The 18,360-nt window shown below is 38.2% G+C and overlaps 2 protein-coding genes across 3 annotated transcripts in view; both read right to left on the bottom strand.

The window, feature by feature from the left end:
- Nucleotides 1–10,014, bottom strand: part of LOC122967450 (thyroid hormone receptor alpha) — a 130,286-nt gene extending 120,272 nt beyond the window's left edge. Inside the window, exon 1 of the mRNA XM_044332120.1 lies at nucleotides 9,746–10,014. The gene's annotated coding sequence lies outside the window, so the exon portion shown is untranslated. The remainder of the gene's footprint in view (nucleotides 1–9,745) is intronic.
- Nucleotides 10,015–13,259: 3,245 nt separating this feature from the next.
- LOC122967446 (vesicle-fusing ATPase) overlaps nucleotides 13,260–18,360 on the bottom strand; it is a 44,274-nt gene continuing 39,173 nt past the window's right edge. The window contains exons 19-21 of one of the 2 annotated variants that reach the window (XM_044332110.1): nucleotides 17,456–17,511; nucleotides 17,044–17,101; nucleotides 13,260–14,609 (exon numbers count right to left, since the gene is read on the bottom strand). In XM_044332110.1, coding sequence (XP_044188045.1) covers nucleotides 17,071–17,101; nucleotides 17,456–17,511 — 87 coding nt within the window. In that variant the 3' untranslated portion in view covers nucleotides 13,260–14,609; nucleotides 17,044–17,070. The remainder of the gene's footprint in view (nucleotides 14,610–17,043; nucleotides 17,102–17,455; nucleotides 17,512–18,360) is intronic. The other variant, XM_044332111.1, reaches the window with a different exon arrangement.

Raw genomic sequence — 18,360 nt, 5'->3', positions numbered from 1 at the left:
ACTTAAAGTCTGAACCAACCAAACAGGGTTATGTATCAAACTGTTTTAGTATTTGTGCCAATCCTATTCCTGACAATCAATATCATTACCAAAATTTTGCCTTTTAAATAACTTACATTAAAAAAAAACATGTAAGTAAAGTAAGGGAAGTGAAAACAAGACAGTATAGCCATGTTAGCAGCTTTGTGAGGTACTGCGGTGCATTTAGCTAAATGCTTACAGTCACAATGCTAACATGCTAATGTTTAGCAGGTATAATGTTTACCATCTTCACCATCTTAGTTAAGCATGTTGAGATTTTCGAATTAGCACTTAACAGAAAGTGAAATAGTTGTATTGGGGTATTTCTTCAGTCTGGACCAAAGTGATGGACAGACTGACTGAACAACACTGCCATTTCTGGAGACATGCCACTAGCATGGCTGACAAAAAATAAAAATAAAAGCACGCCTAAAATATGCAACACAGAAGACCCATTCAAAAAGCATTTACACATTAACTGTGATTGCTTGCTTGCAGTGCCTGTGGTGACTTCAAAGATACCTGAGGACACAGCTTGGATGTAAAAATCCTATCAAAGACAAGCCTCTAGGACAGGACAAAAAATCCACCTCCTGCTTCAAGGAGAAATTGTTTCATTTGTATCTTCAACAGAGGAACGGCAGTTAAGCACTTATGTTTTGCAGTTCCCAGTAAAGCCATTTAACCTCAATAATGAGGAACTATGTTTATAATAATGTCACTTTCCCAGCCCTGCTGTGGCATTCCTTGTTTTGTTCAGTATGTCCTCACATGCATTCGCACTAAAATACCGCTAAACAACTGGTTCCACAAACTCTTTGCATACTTGACTCCTACTGCTCATTTGTCCTGCTCTGTCATAACTCATGTTTTGGGTGACATAACATTCCTTTAAATTCCTGTAAAATTAGCTTAAAATGCCTATCCAAGGCATACCTAAAGTAAATTGAAAGCTGTTCTTGAACCATTAGGAGTACGTGCATAGTTGTGGTCTCTTTTGAAAGGTAACACTGAAGTTTTTCCCCCAACAGTAAGAATCGCTGTAAGTGCTACTGGCATTGAGTAATAGAAGTTTGAACACACTGAAGTAGAAGGTTTTTATTTCTGCCTGAATATTTTTTGCAAACAGATGACTGTAGATGATCTATAGCTGTGATTTATTAGATGGAAAACACAATGGGACCACAGCATGGAGCCTTAGCTAGTCCAAGTTCAAATTTAATAACAATACCACAGAAAATGAATATTTAACACATGTTTTTCTAAGGGTATGTCTAAGCGTCTTCCAAAAAAGGCCATTTAGAGACACCAAATACCCCTACTTCAGAGTAACTGAAGCATAAACACATTATAGTGCTTTATTCCCCTGTTGAAACTAACCCTTGTCCATATAAGAGTCAAAACAAGCGCTATGGTGGAAAAGCAGTTCATATAAAAAGTAAATCACAGCAAAATATTGATATTTACATAATTTCCATGTTGTAGCTTTATAGAAATCACTAAAGCAGCACATGGTCATTTTTGGATTTCACTGGCTATTTGAAGCGCCAGTCATCGGCATCTGTTCCTATTGGCCTGTTGGCAACTGTAGGCTGTGGACAGGACATGGAAGCTCCTTTTGGGTCAAGGGAGGTGTCAATCAAAACGTCAGAGTGCAGGCTCCCTTTTTGATACCAAGATGGGGCTAATATTTACATGCTAAAGCAAGTTATAACAGAAAACATGCGGCAAGATTAGGACATCTGCCAGCTAATTTGAAATGATGCAACTGCGATTCGTGGATATTTACTGATGTAATAATGTGTTTTGGACTAAATATTTTACTGGATTGGATTGACTGGACCTTTGCCAATGTAAGACCATTTTTGTAGTAGTTGTACCAGTCAGTGGAGTAATATGAGGCTTCATGGGTGAGGAGTGTGAATTTTGTAATTGTTTGTTTGTTTATTGGTGGTCTGACAGAGGCGCTGATTGTACCTGCTGTTGTGACTGTATCTTGAAATGGTTTGCATCAATCAAATTACATGAATTTTAGCTTTCCAAAGATGTGTCAAATGAGTACCCACTTACAAACAGGAGTTGTGTACATATCATAGTTGGGCATTTAACAGTGTGATGGCCCGTGGACGGGCCGTCGGAACATTAAGGGGTTAACCCATTATGACCTACGGCACTCTCTAAAAAAAACCTCTAAAAAGGCATTCTTTGAAAACAACCTCCTAAAACAAACAAACAAACAAATAAAAAAATGTATCCCATAACACATTTCTTATTCCCCACATGTATTTCAGGGAATCATGATGCATTTCATCTGTCACATGTCTTGAAAACGTTGCAAACGTTGGGTCTTAAAGGGATATATGTGCAAAGGTTGCATCTAGTCTTAATGTGTTAAGTCCAAACAGTAACACAACATCTTAAAACATTAAGACACAAACTCAACTAAGGCACTACATGTCAAGAGATTTCTGGTGATTCTCCACCCATGTAAGAGCTTGTTTATAAGTAATTTCCTGTCAGATGGAGGGAGAATTGGCCTTGGCTGACTGATTGATGTTTAATTTTCTGTGTGGAAGATGCACGTCTAGTTCTTGTGTTTCACACTAATTGAATAGAGGAGGCTGTATTGAATAAAGATCTTCTAGTCTTAACAAAAAAGAACAGAACATTCCAAAGAAACTAGTACCAAGGAGACGCCCCAAGGCTCTTCTATAATAGCCTGTATGTGTCTGTTAGAGCCTGTTTTATATTGTCAGTCAGTCAGGCATTGTGTGCAGTATGTACATCCAGTAGGTGGATGTACATACTTTCTAACACTCCTCGCAACCATTCCAGGCTCTGCACTGTTTATTTCTTTCCCATCCAATTCTTTTTTGCCCTCCTTCCTTCTCACTTACTGCTACAACTAAGATTTATTTTCACGAGTGGTTAATCTGTCAATCATTTTCCCCTTAATGGATTGTTTAGTCTATAAAATGTCAGAGAATAGGGGAAAATGTCAGTTATAATTTTCCACAGCCAAGGCTGATGTCTTCAAATGTCTTGTTTTGTCCAACAAACAGTCTGAAACCCAGATATTCAGTCTAGAATGATATAAAAACAAAGAAAAACAGCAAATACATTCAGCAATTTGTCTTGATACAAGACCTAAACTGTTAGAGGAATTAACAATTTTATGTTGAATAATTTTCTTTGATCCACTAATCAAGTAATCAACTAACTGTTTCAGCACAAGTCACATTATTATTTCAGTTCCATTAAATTCAACGAGAACTGTGGGCAAAGTAAGACCAGCCAAAGTACTTACCCAACATCAACATTTATAACTAAGATAACTTATTGATTATCTTCAGTCATTTGCTTCAAAGGCCCTAATCTATTATACGCCAGCAGGTGTAACTGTGGTGGAGACTGTGGAGGGTGTGGGCGACATCAATCAAGCCGACTGTGCATGCATGTCCACAAAGCCCTGAGAAGATCTCTAATCAGCCAATATAAGTGAAATCACCTGTGTGGGTGGGCTGTGGGTGTGCAGTGATATTAATGACATCACCATTGGACAAACTGACTGAGTGGAATGGTACCAATAGCAAAAAAACACAAACTCGTTTTTTTAGTAATTACTTTGCGTTTACTTCTTGTTTTACTGGCACCTGAATGCTGGATTTCTGGGGCGGCTACCTATTGAGATACTTGAGTTTTAAAAAGAACTACTGTACTTACAGTTACTAGGGAGGCCACAGTGAAATTTTCCCACTGACTAATAAACTTAATAAACACCAGTGTTACATTTTACAAGAAAAGATATTTGTTGATCATGCTCATACATAGAGCACTTACTTTGATCTATCATGTTAGATTTTTAGTTTAGATCTTCCCCTTACTTAAGAATTAGTGACAGCAGGCAGAGAGCGGGAGACTTTCTGCCGAAAACAAGCACTGAGATCCGGAGAAACATGAGAGCAGCTGCTCACTAACAGCTAGCGTTACTTTTGTTTACAACAGAGAGCAGGACAGAGAACAGACGTCTCACTCCGCTTGCTGCGACTCTGATGCTGCAGACGGTCATAGAGCAGACACTTTCAGTTTATAATTGTAGCATCCATCATCTGACTAAGTATTGATAACATGCTTAATACTTAACAAATTAGAGTTTGTTTTTTTGATGAATGTGGGCGCTGATAGGCGAAAATGAAATAAATGGCTTTGTCTATAAAAAAAGCAAAATTACAGTATGGGCAGTGGGCAAGTAATGTAATCAGTGTATGTCCCAACACAGTGTAACACCGGTAACATCGACAACCACGGCAAACCTAACAGTTACATAGAGTTGCAAAAATTAGTCGATTGATCAATAGTTGCCAACTATTAAAATTAAACACCAATTATTTTGATAATCAATTGTTTTGAGTCATTTATTCCTCTATGACAGTAAACTAAATATCTTTGGGTTACAGACTGTTGGTCAGGACAAAACAAGACATTTAAGGACATCATCTTGGGCTTTGGGAAACAGTGATCAACATTTTCACCATTTTATAGACCAAACAACTAATCGATCAATCGACCAAATAAATGACAGATTAATCAATGAAAATGATCATTAGTTGCAGCCCTACGGTAAAAATAACCTAACACAGCATTACCTCAGCCAAGGCCAAGGAGCATTTCATACTTTGTACTTGTACATGTTCCTTGCTTGTCCAATATGTATATATGTACAGCATAGGCATTATGTTAGAATAAAGTCTAATTTTACATTTTTCCATATCATACTTATAATAGCACAATATCATGTACGTAGCAATCAAGTGTATATTGAAGACCCCTTTACAGGGTTCTAGTTTTAAAACAAGTCAGCTTGAAACAGTGTTTTCAAACCAACTGGAGCTAATGTTAGCTTAATTAGCAACCTCATTACAGCTAATAAAATCTGATAACAAAAGCTGACCTTTCAGCCGACAAAATCAACGGTCACTGGCAAGATGTGAGATTCGTTTGTCTTCCATTGTGTGAAATCAGAGACTAATTACTGAGAATTTTGAGAGGTATCATGATTATCATTGTAAACAGAGGTGTGCCATGTGTGAATGGGAAGCTTGACAGTTCATCCAGTGTGGCAAAAAGTTAATAAATCTAACCCGCATGTCAGGTACAGGAAGAAGTTGCAAACAAGGGTGCTTCAACTAAGGACCTGTGAGGCAACAGTGCTTCATAAATGCACCATTGTCCCTCCCCAGCTTCAGGCTGAAGTATTTAAACCTAAGTAAATTAGAGAAACCCGATTTAAAGCGTTAGAACTTCAAATGCTATTTACAATGTACCTTACATTTCAAAAACCATTTTGATGTTTTGTGTTATATTTTTGGCTGGTTTTCTTTTGTAGCTTGCAGTGGACAGGAGTATCATATTAATTAACTTACTGTCTATAACATGACACATTGGGACAGATTTACTGGGCCAACCACAAATTACCACCAGCATCACTTGTCATCGCCAACAGAATACAAAACAAAGTTCTCTGCTACTGAGCTTGGTTGAGGAAATGAATGGACATATTTCAGCGCAATCATGCTCTCTTCTTCCTCTACAAAGGAAGGTTATATTGGAGAAAATTACATTTAATAATGCTGCAAGCAGAAGAAAAACAGACTGATTTAGACCTATTTTTTAAGGATTGTGTGAATGTCTACAGACTGTGTTTGACTGACATCTCCAGGAGTGTCCTGTTTGCTCTGACAGATGACAAGACAATCAACACCTTTATACTTATTAGTACATGCAGTCCTGTGACCTGAAATAATCCTCAGCATATTTCCAATCATCTTCAACCTGAGCAGTGGTCTAATCAGCCAAAATAACAGAACCCTTGAGACAGACTGCAAGGTGAAGTCTCTGCCACAGCTGTCAATATGCAATAATCAGGGTCATTTTTATGTATTTTCATCCCGTCCTCCCATATATTGCAGCCATACATACAGTTGACACAACACAGACTCATAAAAAAACGGCAGTATAGGTCTAAAATTCAGCCATAAAACGCCATAGTAATGTACTACGGCTTTCCAAAACTGTTACAAATCTCTGTTAAAAAATAATTATGTTTTATGGGTTGACAACGCTGTGGTTAAGGTCTAGTTGGGTTTTGGCACAAAAACCACTTCGTTAGGTTTAGGGAAAGATTATGGTTTGGGTTAAAATGATCATTTGAAATGAATTTTATATTTCCTTAAAGTTACGCAACCTTCATCATCATGGCAAAAGTGGACATCACATGGACAGTAGTCTCCTGCGGCTAAGCCCACTATCTATAAGTCCACTATCCATCTAGCCATCTACCCAACTCGCCTCCTCCTAACGAGGCAAAATCATCTTATCGAGTCACCTTATATTGACCTGGACTGCAACCCTTCCCCGGGTCATAATTACTACAACCACTAAGTGGCGTAAACGTAACTATAGTTCGTTTTTGCCGGCCTGAATTTTAGACCTATACTGTCATTTCTCTTGTGAGGATGGGCTGGTAGAAATGCTGTACAATACATACTGAAGTGCTGCTTTCATTTGCAAAACAAAACTTTGACATAGTGATCAAACAATTAGTCAGTTAATCAATTAAACAATTAGTCATTTAACAGTAACAAATTTCCTTGATTCTCTAAGTGATTTTTTTGGTAAAATATCTGGTTGCAGCTTCTCAAATGTGAATATTTGCTTTTTTTTTTTTTTTTTTACTCATCTATGACAGTGAACTGGATACCTTTGGGTTTTGGTCTATTGGTTGGTCAAAAACAGTAATTTAATTGGGTTTTGGGAAATTGTGATAAGCATTTTTCACTATTTTTGGACATTTTATGGACCAAACAATTAATTCAGTATATTAATCAAGGATTAATTGCAGCCCTAGATTAAATGGTTAGACAACAATTTTGACAATTCCTGTTGTCTTCCCGTTGACCATGCAGCTTTTGTCCTCCCGGGTCAATTTTGACTCGGGACAAAAGCTGCATGGTTGGAAACTCCACAGATCCTATAAATTTTAATAAAACACTCAAAATTCAATGGTATGGAGACATGTCACTTTGGACTCTGGTAACTTGGATGGTCATTTGTCACAATATTTGTTTCTTTTATTGTGTATTTTTGGACACTAAAACAATGAATTCACAGAAAAAAATCCCTACATTAATTAGTAATGAAAAACATTCGTAGTTGATGTACCCAAATATCACATATGGACAAATGTTAGCATCTACAAAAGCTCAGTTATCCTTAATGAATCTATCCCTCACCCACTGTACAAAAGGTAAACAGCTAGATAACACCTGACTGTGTGAGTTACATGTAGACACACAAAATGGAATTAGGTTACAAACTCACTCATTTTCTAAATTGGCTGGACCGATCACTCTAAGCCCCTCCTCCTCTCTGTCCACACCTCTGTGACGTGAACAGGCCGTGTGGGACCTCAAGGGACTGGGGTAGCGGCTGCCTCCACAGCCCTGTTATGTAACCGATTTCTCTCAGACTGAGGCAGGCAGAGAGGGGAGAGACTGGTTTTCTTTCCTGTTTCCCCTTCCCCCTCCCCCTTCCTCCTCCTCATCCACCACTCACTATACCTTAAGCCTTAACCTCAGAAAACCAGGACACTGCCTTGCAGCAACGAGCAATGGAAACAGAGGGGGGTGTTAGGGATGGACGTCAAAAGAGGTCACGTCTGGCTGCTAGCATACAAAGCAGATTATTGCTTTGTATGTATACAAACATATTAACAGATAGTATTTTTAACATATTTTGTCTTTGGTTTATGATCTATTCCAGTAGCATTTTCATTGTGATTTCTATGAAGGGAGTAACATATGTCATATTATTGGTAATAATAATAATAATAATAACAGTTATTAATTGCATTTTTAGCACTGTTTACCTTAGGATTTTGGTATTGTGTCATTGCTTGTGAAGCTGTTTTAAAAAATAATAGTGAAATTTCCTCTCCTCCAAGAAAACAAGTCTGAAGAAACAACTCTTAAAGACCAATAAATCTTTGAAAAGGTTGCTGAAAACTAATAAAAACCACCAGCTAAATGATAACTGGGTTACTGGGGGAAACTCCTATAAACAACGTGAGACTGCTTCCTGTGTAATTTTATGTAGGCCTGGCTTCTGCACTCCAGGGAAATCTTATTTTTCCTTTCATATTCATTCATGTTTCACCCTTAAGTTTAGTAGCTTGTGCTAGTGTTTACATTCTCTCGGAGTGTTTTCCATTTGAAAGTGTCATACGCATGTTGGATTTGCCATGCGTGCTGCACGCTGCGAGGCAGAGGAACCTTTAACATTACTGTGTTGTGTAGACATTTTGTGTGAACACTCAGAGAACACTCACAGATTGCCATTCATTCCTCCATTCCTCCACCTGCAGTGCCAGCTCTAACCCTGAGTGTCTTTAACTATGCCTCTGGGCTCAAAATAAGTCACATAATTACATCTGATCAGTCCACAAATGAAACCACAATAATGCTTCCCTCATCCTGGAATCAAAGCAATTACACACATATACAAACACAATGCAAAGATATCACGTTTAACTCAACAGATAATCTCACATATATCTACACCACGCCTCTGCCTGCAGGAGCAACTATAGTCAGGGACACATTTTATATTTCATGCTCTGTAACACATGCATCATTCATATCAAGGCTCCAGGAGCATTTCAAGAATACTCTGGCACACTTTTGCACACACAGACCTACTTAAATATGTCATAGCAAAGGAATGTGAAAAGTGGCTTGGGCAGTAAATGGGTATGGTGGCTCGGTGGTAAGCACTGTTGCCTCACAGGTGCTGGGTTCGAACCCTGGCTGTCCCAGGTCCTTTCTGTGTGGAGTTTGCATGTTCTCCCAGTGTTTGCATGGGTTTCTGCTGGGTGCTTCAGTTTCCTCCCACCATCAAAGACATGTATGTTAGGGTTAATACTCCAGTCAGTGCCCCTTACCACTGGCAAAAAGAACTGAAGTTGGTCCCCGGGCACCCACTGTGGCTGCCCACTGCCCCTAGTGTGTAGGATGGGTCAAATACAGGGGATACATTTCATTGCAGTGTATGTGAGTATAGAGAAATTACAATAAAGTCTGCATCTAAAATCTTGCATCACACACTGGGACGGATACACATATACATACATACATATCTGTACTTTCACGTTACCTCTTTGGTGTCATCTCTTACATGTCCAGACTGTACAGCCATTTAGGGCAGAGGAGGTTAACAGGTCTCTTACTGCAATGATTACTTCCAACATTAACCGTGTACTTTGGATCCCTACCTGACCCAGGTCGTTCAACATAACTACAGTAAAGGCCACATAGGAAGCACATGGCATGCATCTTAAACTGACATTTCTCTAATGCCACACTGAGGTAATGTTATTGAACACTGACCAGGTTTATGTGCATGGACCTATAGGCAGAGTACAGTAAACAGGGCGGCGCAGTGAACGGGTTGACGTGAGGACAGCACTCACCTTGCACCGCCGTCCCCGTACAGCAGCCTTCACTGTATTTCGCTTTATATGACACACTCACCATGCTCGACTTAAGCTATAAAACCACCTCCTGTACCGTCAACAAAAAGCCCCGCGAACAAGGAACAGCGGGGTTAACACGTGAAAGAAAAAAGGAGAACAAACACGTAAAAATAAAAGCGAGTCCAGCTACTTTACCGTCTCAAACGGCGCAATGCCTCTCCGGATAGCCCCCCTTTCAATCCGCTATAAGGTGTGTGGAGACTGGAGCGCCGTGTCTGCCCGGGACTGCCAAAGCCATGGCCACGGTCTGCAGGGGGACTCTACCGCGTCTATTAGCTTTCTGTGCTCGGTCCTCCCCCCTGCCTGTACAGTACGGGTGAATGCGGGTCAGGAGGAGGAGCGGAGTTGCTGCCGCCGGGGATGATTCATCAGCAGGCTCCGCACCTCCCTCTACCGGCGGGAGAGGAGACCTGCGGGGGAAGGTTGCATAATCCCGGGAGTTTGTGGGATTAAAGGGGAATGTCACCCGTTTTCCCCCAGCAACGCCCAAAAGCAAAAAGAGTGACAGTCAGTGGTGGAAAATAACCAAGTGCAATTTTAAGTAGGCTATAATTTTGTACATTCCAGAGAGAAATAAACGCCTACTTTTACTCACTAGCCTATATTTATCTGGCAGCTGTAGATAGTAGGCTAATTTTAGAAATAAGACATAAATGTCTTATGGGCTAAAATATAATGCATTGTTAAACATTTAAAAGTACATTTAAAATATTAAAAGTAGCTCCACATCAATATACTACAACATTAAAATGTTGCTTACATGTTAATGAATATCCAATAATATGGTACATGGACCATAATAATACTTTTAAAAGGATATTCATCATATGGAGTACTGTACTTTTATATGTATTTTACTTTAAATACATTTTGCTGATAATAGTTTTGTACATTATCCATCCATCCATCTATCCATCCATCTATCAGTTTTCAGGTGGATCCAGGACCAGGTCATGGTGGCATCAGACTGAGTAAGGAAACCCAGACATCCTTCACCACAGCAACACCCTCCATCTCCTCCTGGGGGATCCCAAGGTTGTCCCAGGCCAGAAAAGATATGTAATCCCTCCAGTGTGTTCTGGGTCTCCTTCCAGTTGAACGTGCCTCTAGACTGAGGTGTCCATTTTGTACATAAACTAAAGCAATTTTGAGTAGTTTTACACTGTGGGCTACTTTTCATTAAGTGAAGGATCTGAATTTTTCTTCCTCCACCATATTTAAGTCAGTGTTAAAAAAAATACCTTTAGCTATACTGTATATACTTCACAACAAGTAGCATAGCAAGTTAAAGTCCATCTAAAATCTCATTGAGACATCCATTTGCAGTTAAAAACAATGTCAGTGGGTTTTTCCATCAATAGTTTTTTTTACAATTAAAAAGAAGAACAAAATGTCTTTGGGGAAATGTTAAAAATGTCCCATTTCTGTCTCAGCAGCTGAAATTTCTCCATTTTGTTTTCTGATTTTTTTCTCAAAGGAGAACACAGGATGTGATTCACAGAACAGATATGTATGATGTAGCAGAGAAAATTATGTAATTTAAATTCAGTTGGACTTGGAGTTGACATCTCCATGTATCAGAAGTAACAATAGAAATTATACAGAGTGGACTCTTTGATACATTGACCTCTAAGCAGCATTTTAATGTTGTAGCTGTGGTGATACATCAAACAACTATACAACTTCAAACTAGCAGTAGTGCTATAAATCCTAGATAGATCACTGTATAGAAATGCATCATATGATGTGAGTTTATCATATGCTGGTAAGAGGTATTCACATCCCTTACTCAGCTAAAAGTAGCAATTAAACAATATTCCATTACAAGTAAAAGTCTTGCATTCATAGTCTTACTTAAATTAAGTAAAGCTGTATCTGTGTCATCATAAAAGTTTCAAAAGTAAAAATATTCAAATGTTTATTTACTATTGGATAGTTTAATCTTTAACCAGATATCATATGTTATAAACTGATGATGTTTTGCGTGTAAAATCTCTATCAGGAAAGTAACTGCAGCTGTAAAATGAAGGTGAAAAAGTATGTTTGCCCTTGAAATGTTGTGGAGTAGAGCTATAAAGTTGCACAAAATGAAAATACCTAAGTAGCTCTAAGTTTTAGTGCAGTGCTTGTGTGAATGCACTTAGTTACTTTTCACCACTAGCTATAGTAGATCATATCCAGGGAACTGCTGTGTAACTGCTTTGGGTAACAAGAGGTTACCAAAAACAACAACAGAAAACTTAATTGCAAATTTTTAGAGAGAAAAAAATACTCTTGGGAAGCTGAGGTTACATATGCTACTTATTGACTGTCTGACATTGACTCACGCTACAACTTATCCTGAAATTGCAAAAGCAATGGACATTGTCCATTTAAATGTGAACAAGACACATATTGTGAGCTGTCTGAGTACAATAACCCCAGGCACTGTCTTCAAGCATTACTTAATAACTCAGAGGTATAGCCCCAAGCTTTTTGTAGCGGGGTTTTGTGTTAATTGGCTAAGTACAAAGGTAAAATGGATTACAGCACCTTGGAGGCAAAATGAGAAGTGAAAATGAGAACAGTGATCTAGACTGTGTCCGTGACTATGCCCCAGGATATTTGGGAATATATGAACTTTTCTAAAGCTTCCAAATTCACACAGTCTGGATCTGGATATAAAATCAGACACTGCTCTTCAGACAATAACCATATCGGAATATGAACATACTTTTAGTTTGACTACTGATTTTGCAACCCATCATCAAGATCACCGGTGTCTAATTTCTGATTTTCAGTTAATGCTGATTAAAGAAGATTCATGACAGTAATCTGATATCATTTTAGTTTTTTGTGGATTGTTTTATACCTGCTTGGTAAATGACACCCTGCTTTCATTGATTGTCTTATTCCTCAGTTTTATCACCCTATGTATCTTACAGTATATACACTTTTGTTACAGTATGTAAACTTCTTAAACATTAACCCTGAAGAACAGAGTAGTGACGATAGCAATGGATGAATAAATTTAAATTTGTGGGGAAAGACCAAGTTGTCAAATATGTGCCAGCCTTTTATGCAATACAATACAATGTTAAAGTTGGGAACTACATCACCGTAGTGTATGATTGTGACTTACAGTGTATGATTTATCATCCATGTGTCACCACATCATGATTTACTTTATCTTATTTAATTGCAGCTCTAAGCTGGGCATAAGCTATTTGTACGTAGTATTTCCATTTATGCTACTTAATACTTGTAGTCCACTATATTTGACTTTATGTGTCTTCTGTATTTATTTTTACATACAAACCAACCATCAGTTTATAAAATATGACCAAGATTTAACTACCTGACATGATATTAAGTAATCACAATGAGCTCCACCTCAGCTATAATATTATGTTGCGTATCTGCTAATGCATCAATAATACTCCAATAATATAATACTGTAATACTATAACACTCTGAAAGGTGTTGTTTTATATTATATTTACATTTTACATATATACACTTTTGATACTTTAAGTACATTTTGCAGGTAATTATATGAACTATAACTTAAGTTATGGACTTGTAATGGAGTGTGTTTATATTATGCTATTGCTATCTATTCATCCTATCATTAAGTATAAATAAATAAGACCAGGCAAACAGCTGGAAGTTTCTTTTTTCTGTGCATCTGTGCTTTTTATTGCAATAATACATCTGCATTTTGATATATATTTACACACACACGCACACACATACACACATTGTCAGTGGTCAGAACAGAACAAGAACTTTGAACAATAAGCACTAAACACATGGCATGAGAAAAAACCCCCACAAATTAACCACCAATTTACTGCCTAAACCTGGATTCAGATGCACACACACACACATAAACACACGCATGCTCACACTCTGTCACCACCACACGCTCACACAGGCTCACACATACTTGACACATGCAGCGTTTAGTTCCTCACACATGCACACGAGCCGACACAAGCTCAAGTTCCCATGATGAACTGCCGAGATAAGTACTTAAGGTTGTTTTTTTTTTTATTTATTTTGAGTCGTTTCCATGTTAAAAGTGCAGAATCTTTTTATTTTTAACACTGGTGATGCCATAGCTACACTAGCTCGACTGAACTGTACTGTACGCAACACAGACAGACAGGCCAACAATCCAACATTTACTTTCACTATTACAGTAACCTGGTAAAGTCAACATCTCTGGAGCAATTGGGAAGAAGAATCATACTGATATAGTATGATGAAATAGACTTGAGACGGATCGTTTAAATTATTCTCATGATATACTGTATTCTGTCTATATATACTATTTACAGAACTTAAACAAGGTACATACTGTATATTTAAAGGGTTTACATTTACACATGGAACAGTTTCTTTTTCTTTTCTTTTTTTTAAAATTTTTACAGCCACTACATATTCACTAAAAGCCTCTCATATATTCACACTGTAAATATTCAAACAGCTTTGGGACTTGTGTGTCAGTTTTGGATGTATTCTTTTTGTTCTGTTTGTTTGTGAGGATACATATCATACTGACAATAACTACCTTTAGCAGGACAATATGCAACAAATACAACAAATACTATATGTGAAGCTAAAAACATACATGGCTCTTCTTTTTTTGTCGTTTTTACGCACGATGCACAAAACAGCACTTTTTTACAATCATCTATTGCAATATCTTTACAGGTAACAGATTTATAACAGTACAACTTCCAGTAGTAGTTTGCTGTGATATGTCAGTAAGTGTAGATGATGATGAGTAGGAGGATGGTGATACAGAAACATGCTGAGATAAAGAGGACTTGTGTGTTCCTCTTTTTGACCAGGTGTGTCTTTAGATAGACAGACGGAGGGATCAGTGGGTTGATGGACATGAACATCTCTTCTTCTTCTTCTGTTCTTCCTCATTTTGTCCCACAGGTGGCTTGTTGATGGCGAGATGTGCGTTTCGTTCTGCCAGCCTCTCTACTCATAGAAGCTGCGGTCACTGGATAAAGGAAAAGGCAAAAGTGGTTTTAATTTTCTGTGGGTTGTGTTGCATTACTCCCCCCCCCTAAAAGACTTCCTATGTTAGAGGGGCCCTGTAAAGCAACCCTCAACGCACTATGTGTACTCACACAACACCAGCACAATGCTGGCCGGTGTCTTGAGCAACACAAAAAACGAAGAGCAGGATTTAGCAGGCTATAAAACAAGAAGAGACCCAAGAGACGAAAGCATCACCAGTTGTCCTCTTGGTACTACTTCAGACTTGATGCTGTGTGCGGGAGGTCAGACAAACTTGTTTTATTGCCATAATTGCATACCAAGCCTCAATCCTCCCACACACCATCCACAATTGTGTTAAAAGATTTCCTTGGAGTCAGTGGTTCTCATTTCCACTCCTTTAGCCCTGCAAGCTCTCACTCCAGATATCCACTCAAGGATGACCTGAGTTGGGTTGCACCAGCTGTTCGGAAATCCATTACAAAATTTGTGTGTAAAGTCTCCCCTAGGTTCTTAAACAAGCTCGTTTCAAACCAGTGATTTACTGAAGCAGGTTGAACCAGTAAAAATCAAGGAATGCCTTGGCTGGCAAAGACTTTGTTAATTAATTTGTTAAATGGTTGCTGGGAAACAATTGTAGCATTGCCCAATCAAAAGCAATTAGCTTTGTCAACAGGAAACCACTGTAGTGTCACAAATTGTAACCTGACTTCCAGAATTTGTAGCAATATAGTGTATTAAACTTAACTCCCAATCCTTTGTAAATGTACTTTTTCCCCATTCATATACAGTTGTTTATGTACATACATGGGGAAATATGTATGTGGTATTTAAGCAGTTTAGAATGTGAAAGAAAATTGAATAGTAGGTTATCATTTTATAAATCTTTTGTGTATATGTTACAAGTGTCGACTGAATGTGATGTAATGTCATTGTCATTTTGGGGATACATGTAGGTGAAGAAATCCTACTCCTACGCTAGTTGAACTGTTGAACCTGTTTCTATCTGAGGGTGGCTTGCTGACCTCTGGGGTTAGCTAGAGATATCTTTGTCTTAAGCCTACTGTTTTAGAGACTGTGTGGAGGTACCTCGACTAGCTAAAGTTGAAGTATGTTTGTAAGAAGGTATAACAGTGTCCATTTGGGGACCAGACTATTTTTAGCTTTGTTTCTGGAGAGGTAAAAAGCTGTCTGGTTTGGGTTCACAATCTTTAGAGAAAAAAAATACAAAATACATGATGATTATATTATTATATTTTTGTTTGGGTTTGGACGTGTCTTATATTAGCAAGCTAACATTTGTTTTGTCAGTAAGCTCAGTTAGCAATGAAACAGCTACACCTGGCAGTTATTGATTGTTTGCGTGGTGCAACCTGTTTTTAGTCAGTAATGTGTAAATCTGCACTTAACTTGTAACTAGGCTAAATTTGAATTTATGAAGAGCTGGTGCAACCAGCTCCTGAAACCTTTATGTACAGGTCTATGCTGCTCCAGAACCAGGATTGGGAATTATATTCAAGCTATACAAGCTAAAATATGCACACACACACACACACACACAAAAAGTCTCAACATCAAGTAGAATAATTCATGTTCAGAAACAAATGCACATGAACTATACTGTAATGCTATGAGTCATAAAACTGCATAGAAAGGTGAAATAAAGATGAACAGGGAGTAAAAATTCAAAGCTTGCATTACATTAAGAATGATGATGGCAAGTGTAGGGGCAGGATTATATTACATACTGTCGCGTGTATAGAGTACAGAGTGAATGAAACATCACAATTCCATGTAAAAATCTGTTTCACTAATGAAAGGGATGTGAAGATAAAAGGACAGGGGCAAGTTAAAGGCATTTTAAAGTGAGACTATTTAACTTAAAACATTTTTTTCTCTTACAAAAAAGAAAAAATAAATTAATGAAGTACACTCAGTTTAATGAACAGTTGTTTTTCCATACAACCTTTCTTGGTCTGATATATGTCCTGTAGCTTATGGTGGGGAATGTAAGCTAATATTAGCAAACTTCAGATCGATATTACTGTGTAACTGATATAACTGAGTGAATTTGCCGACTTGATGACTCTTCTCTTCTTGTGCTACTGTTACATTATGTTTAAGCATTTACCATTATCATATATTTGGTACTTATGGCCACAGTGGTGACTTTCCAGCAAAAGTTACATAGTCTCGCTTTAAGCTTTGACATGAGTGAGACATATTAAAAATTTGTACCCACAGTGCAAATGTTTTACATGTGAAATGTACTACACACTAAAACACAATAAAATTAGTTAGTTGAAGCTGCTAATGCGATAACAATTCTATAGTAAGGAAAATAAATGAGTAGATGCTAATCTAAGAGCTAACTAGCTAGCTACAGGTTTTGCAACCTTCAGGCACTAGTCTCATCACTTTGTTGTTGACCTTACCAGTTCATAGCGAGAGCAACCAACATCTTAAATTCGGATTTGATCGCCTTCATTCAACCTGGTGATTATGGTGAAAATAAAGCCGTTAAGGTGAGTAGTTGGTGAGTAGAGGTCAGTGATTGTTAGCCTTTTTCTGCAATGAGCACATCTATTTGTGTGCCGTGTGGAAATACAAGAATGGAGTCTCCAAAATAAATATTTATTCTTGTGTGACATTACTGAGCCGTGTTCCAAATGTATTCTGTCAGCGATGTTTATGGAAATAACAATGTACTGACACGTACAAATGATGGGCGCACTTATGGTCAAAGAAAACAAGCTGACAGGATAATAAAAGACAAGGGTTGAAGTTGATGGAGGCTGCTGACAAACAATGACAGTTAATGTGATTGGTGCAGAGTGGTGTACTCACGCCCCCTCATCTCTGAGCAGAGACAGGAATTTGGACACTCTGTAATCCGCGTCCATCTAGAGACAATAAAGAGAGAGGACGGAGAAATTGAAAAGTCTGTTCACAATAAAAACAAACAGTGGTACAAACAGGCAAAAAAGTCAATATGAGTCTTTGCAGTCACATCACAACAACAGCCGGTGCCATTATTAAGGACCACAAAGTGCAAATAATAACAAAATATCCCCCACTATCCAGTGAAATGATAGCGGCATTATCGAAGACATGGGCACAAAACTGTCTGCCTCCCTAAGTGCTTTCTTTGAGATGGAGGCAGGCTGTTCTGAAATGTTAAAATGACTGAGACGTTGAACGTCTGCATTCGGTACATATTTCATACTGCAGTCAGTTCAGTTGGCTCACTTGTTCATCAGTACAGACTTCAAAGATGCTTATATACCGGGGCGGAGATAGGACTGGGACTGTTGAGACACCTAGGGACAAAAGTACTCTTCTTTCTGAACATCATCATCCTCATGGCTTGGTCCAGGGAGTTAGCTATAGCCCACGTAATGCATTTGACACTTCTCTTTAACCCACTTTACAGGAATAGTTTGACATTTTGGGAAATATTTGCTTTTCTTGCTGAGAGTTAGATGAGAAGATCAATACCACTCTCATATCTGTCTGGTAAATGTATGGATACATCCAGCTACTGGTTAGCACAAAGACTGGAAACAGCTAGTCTGACTCTGTTTAAAGTTAACAAAACCCACTGAACAGCACCTTAAAAGCTCATTAATGAGTGTGTTGTATCTCATTTGTTGAAGTGTAAAACATAAAAAAGTTGTGTATGGGGGTTTATGTGAAGCAGTAACTTCCAGCAGTCTCCTGAAGTTGCCTGGCAACCACTCTGTGATGACAGG

Source organism: Thunnus albacares, chromosome 17 (assembly GCF_914725855.1).
Source record: "Thunnus albacares chromosome 17, fThuAlb1.1, whole genome shotgun sequence".
In the NCBI taxonomy this organism is placed as follows: Eukaryota; Metazoa; Chordata; class Actinopteri; order Scombriformes; family Scombridae; genus Thunnus; species Thunnus albacares.
This window is presented reverse-complemented; position numbering and strand designations above follow the sequence as displayed.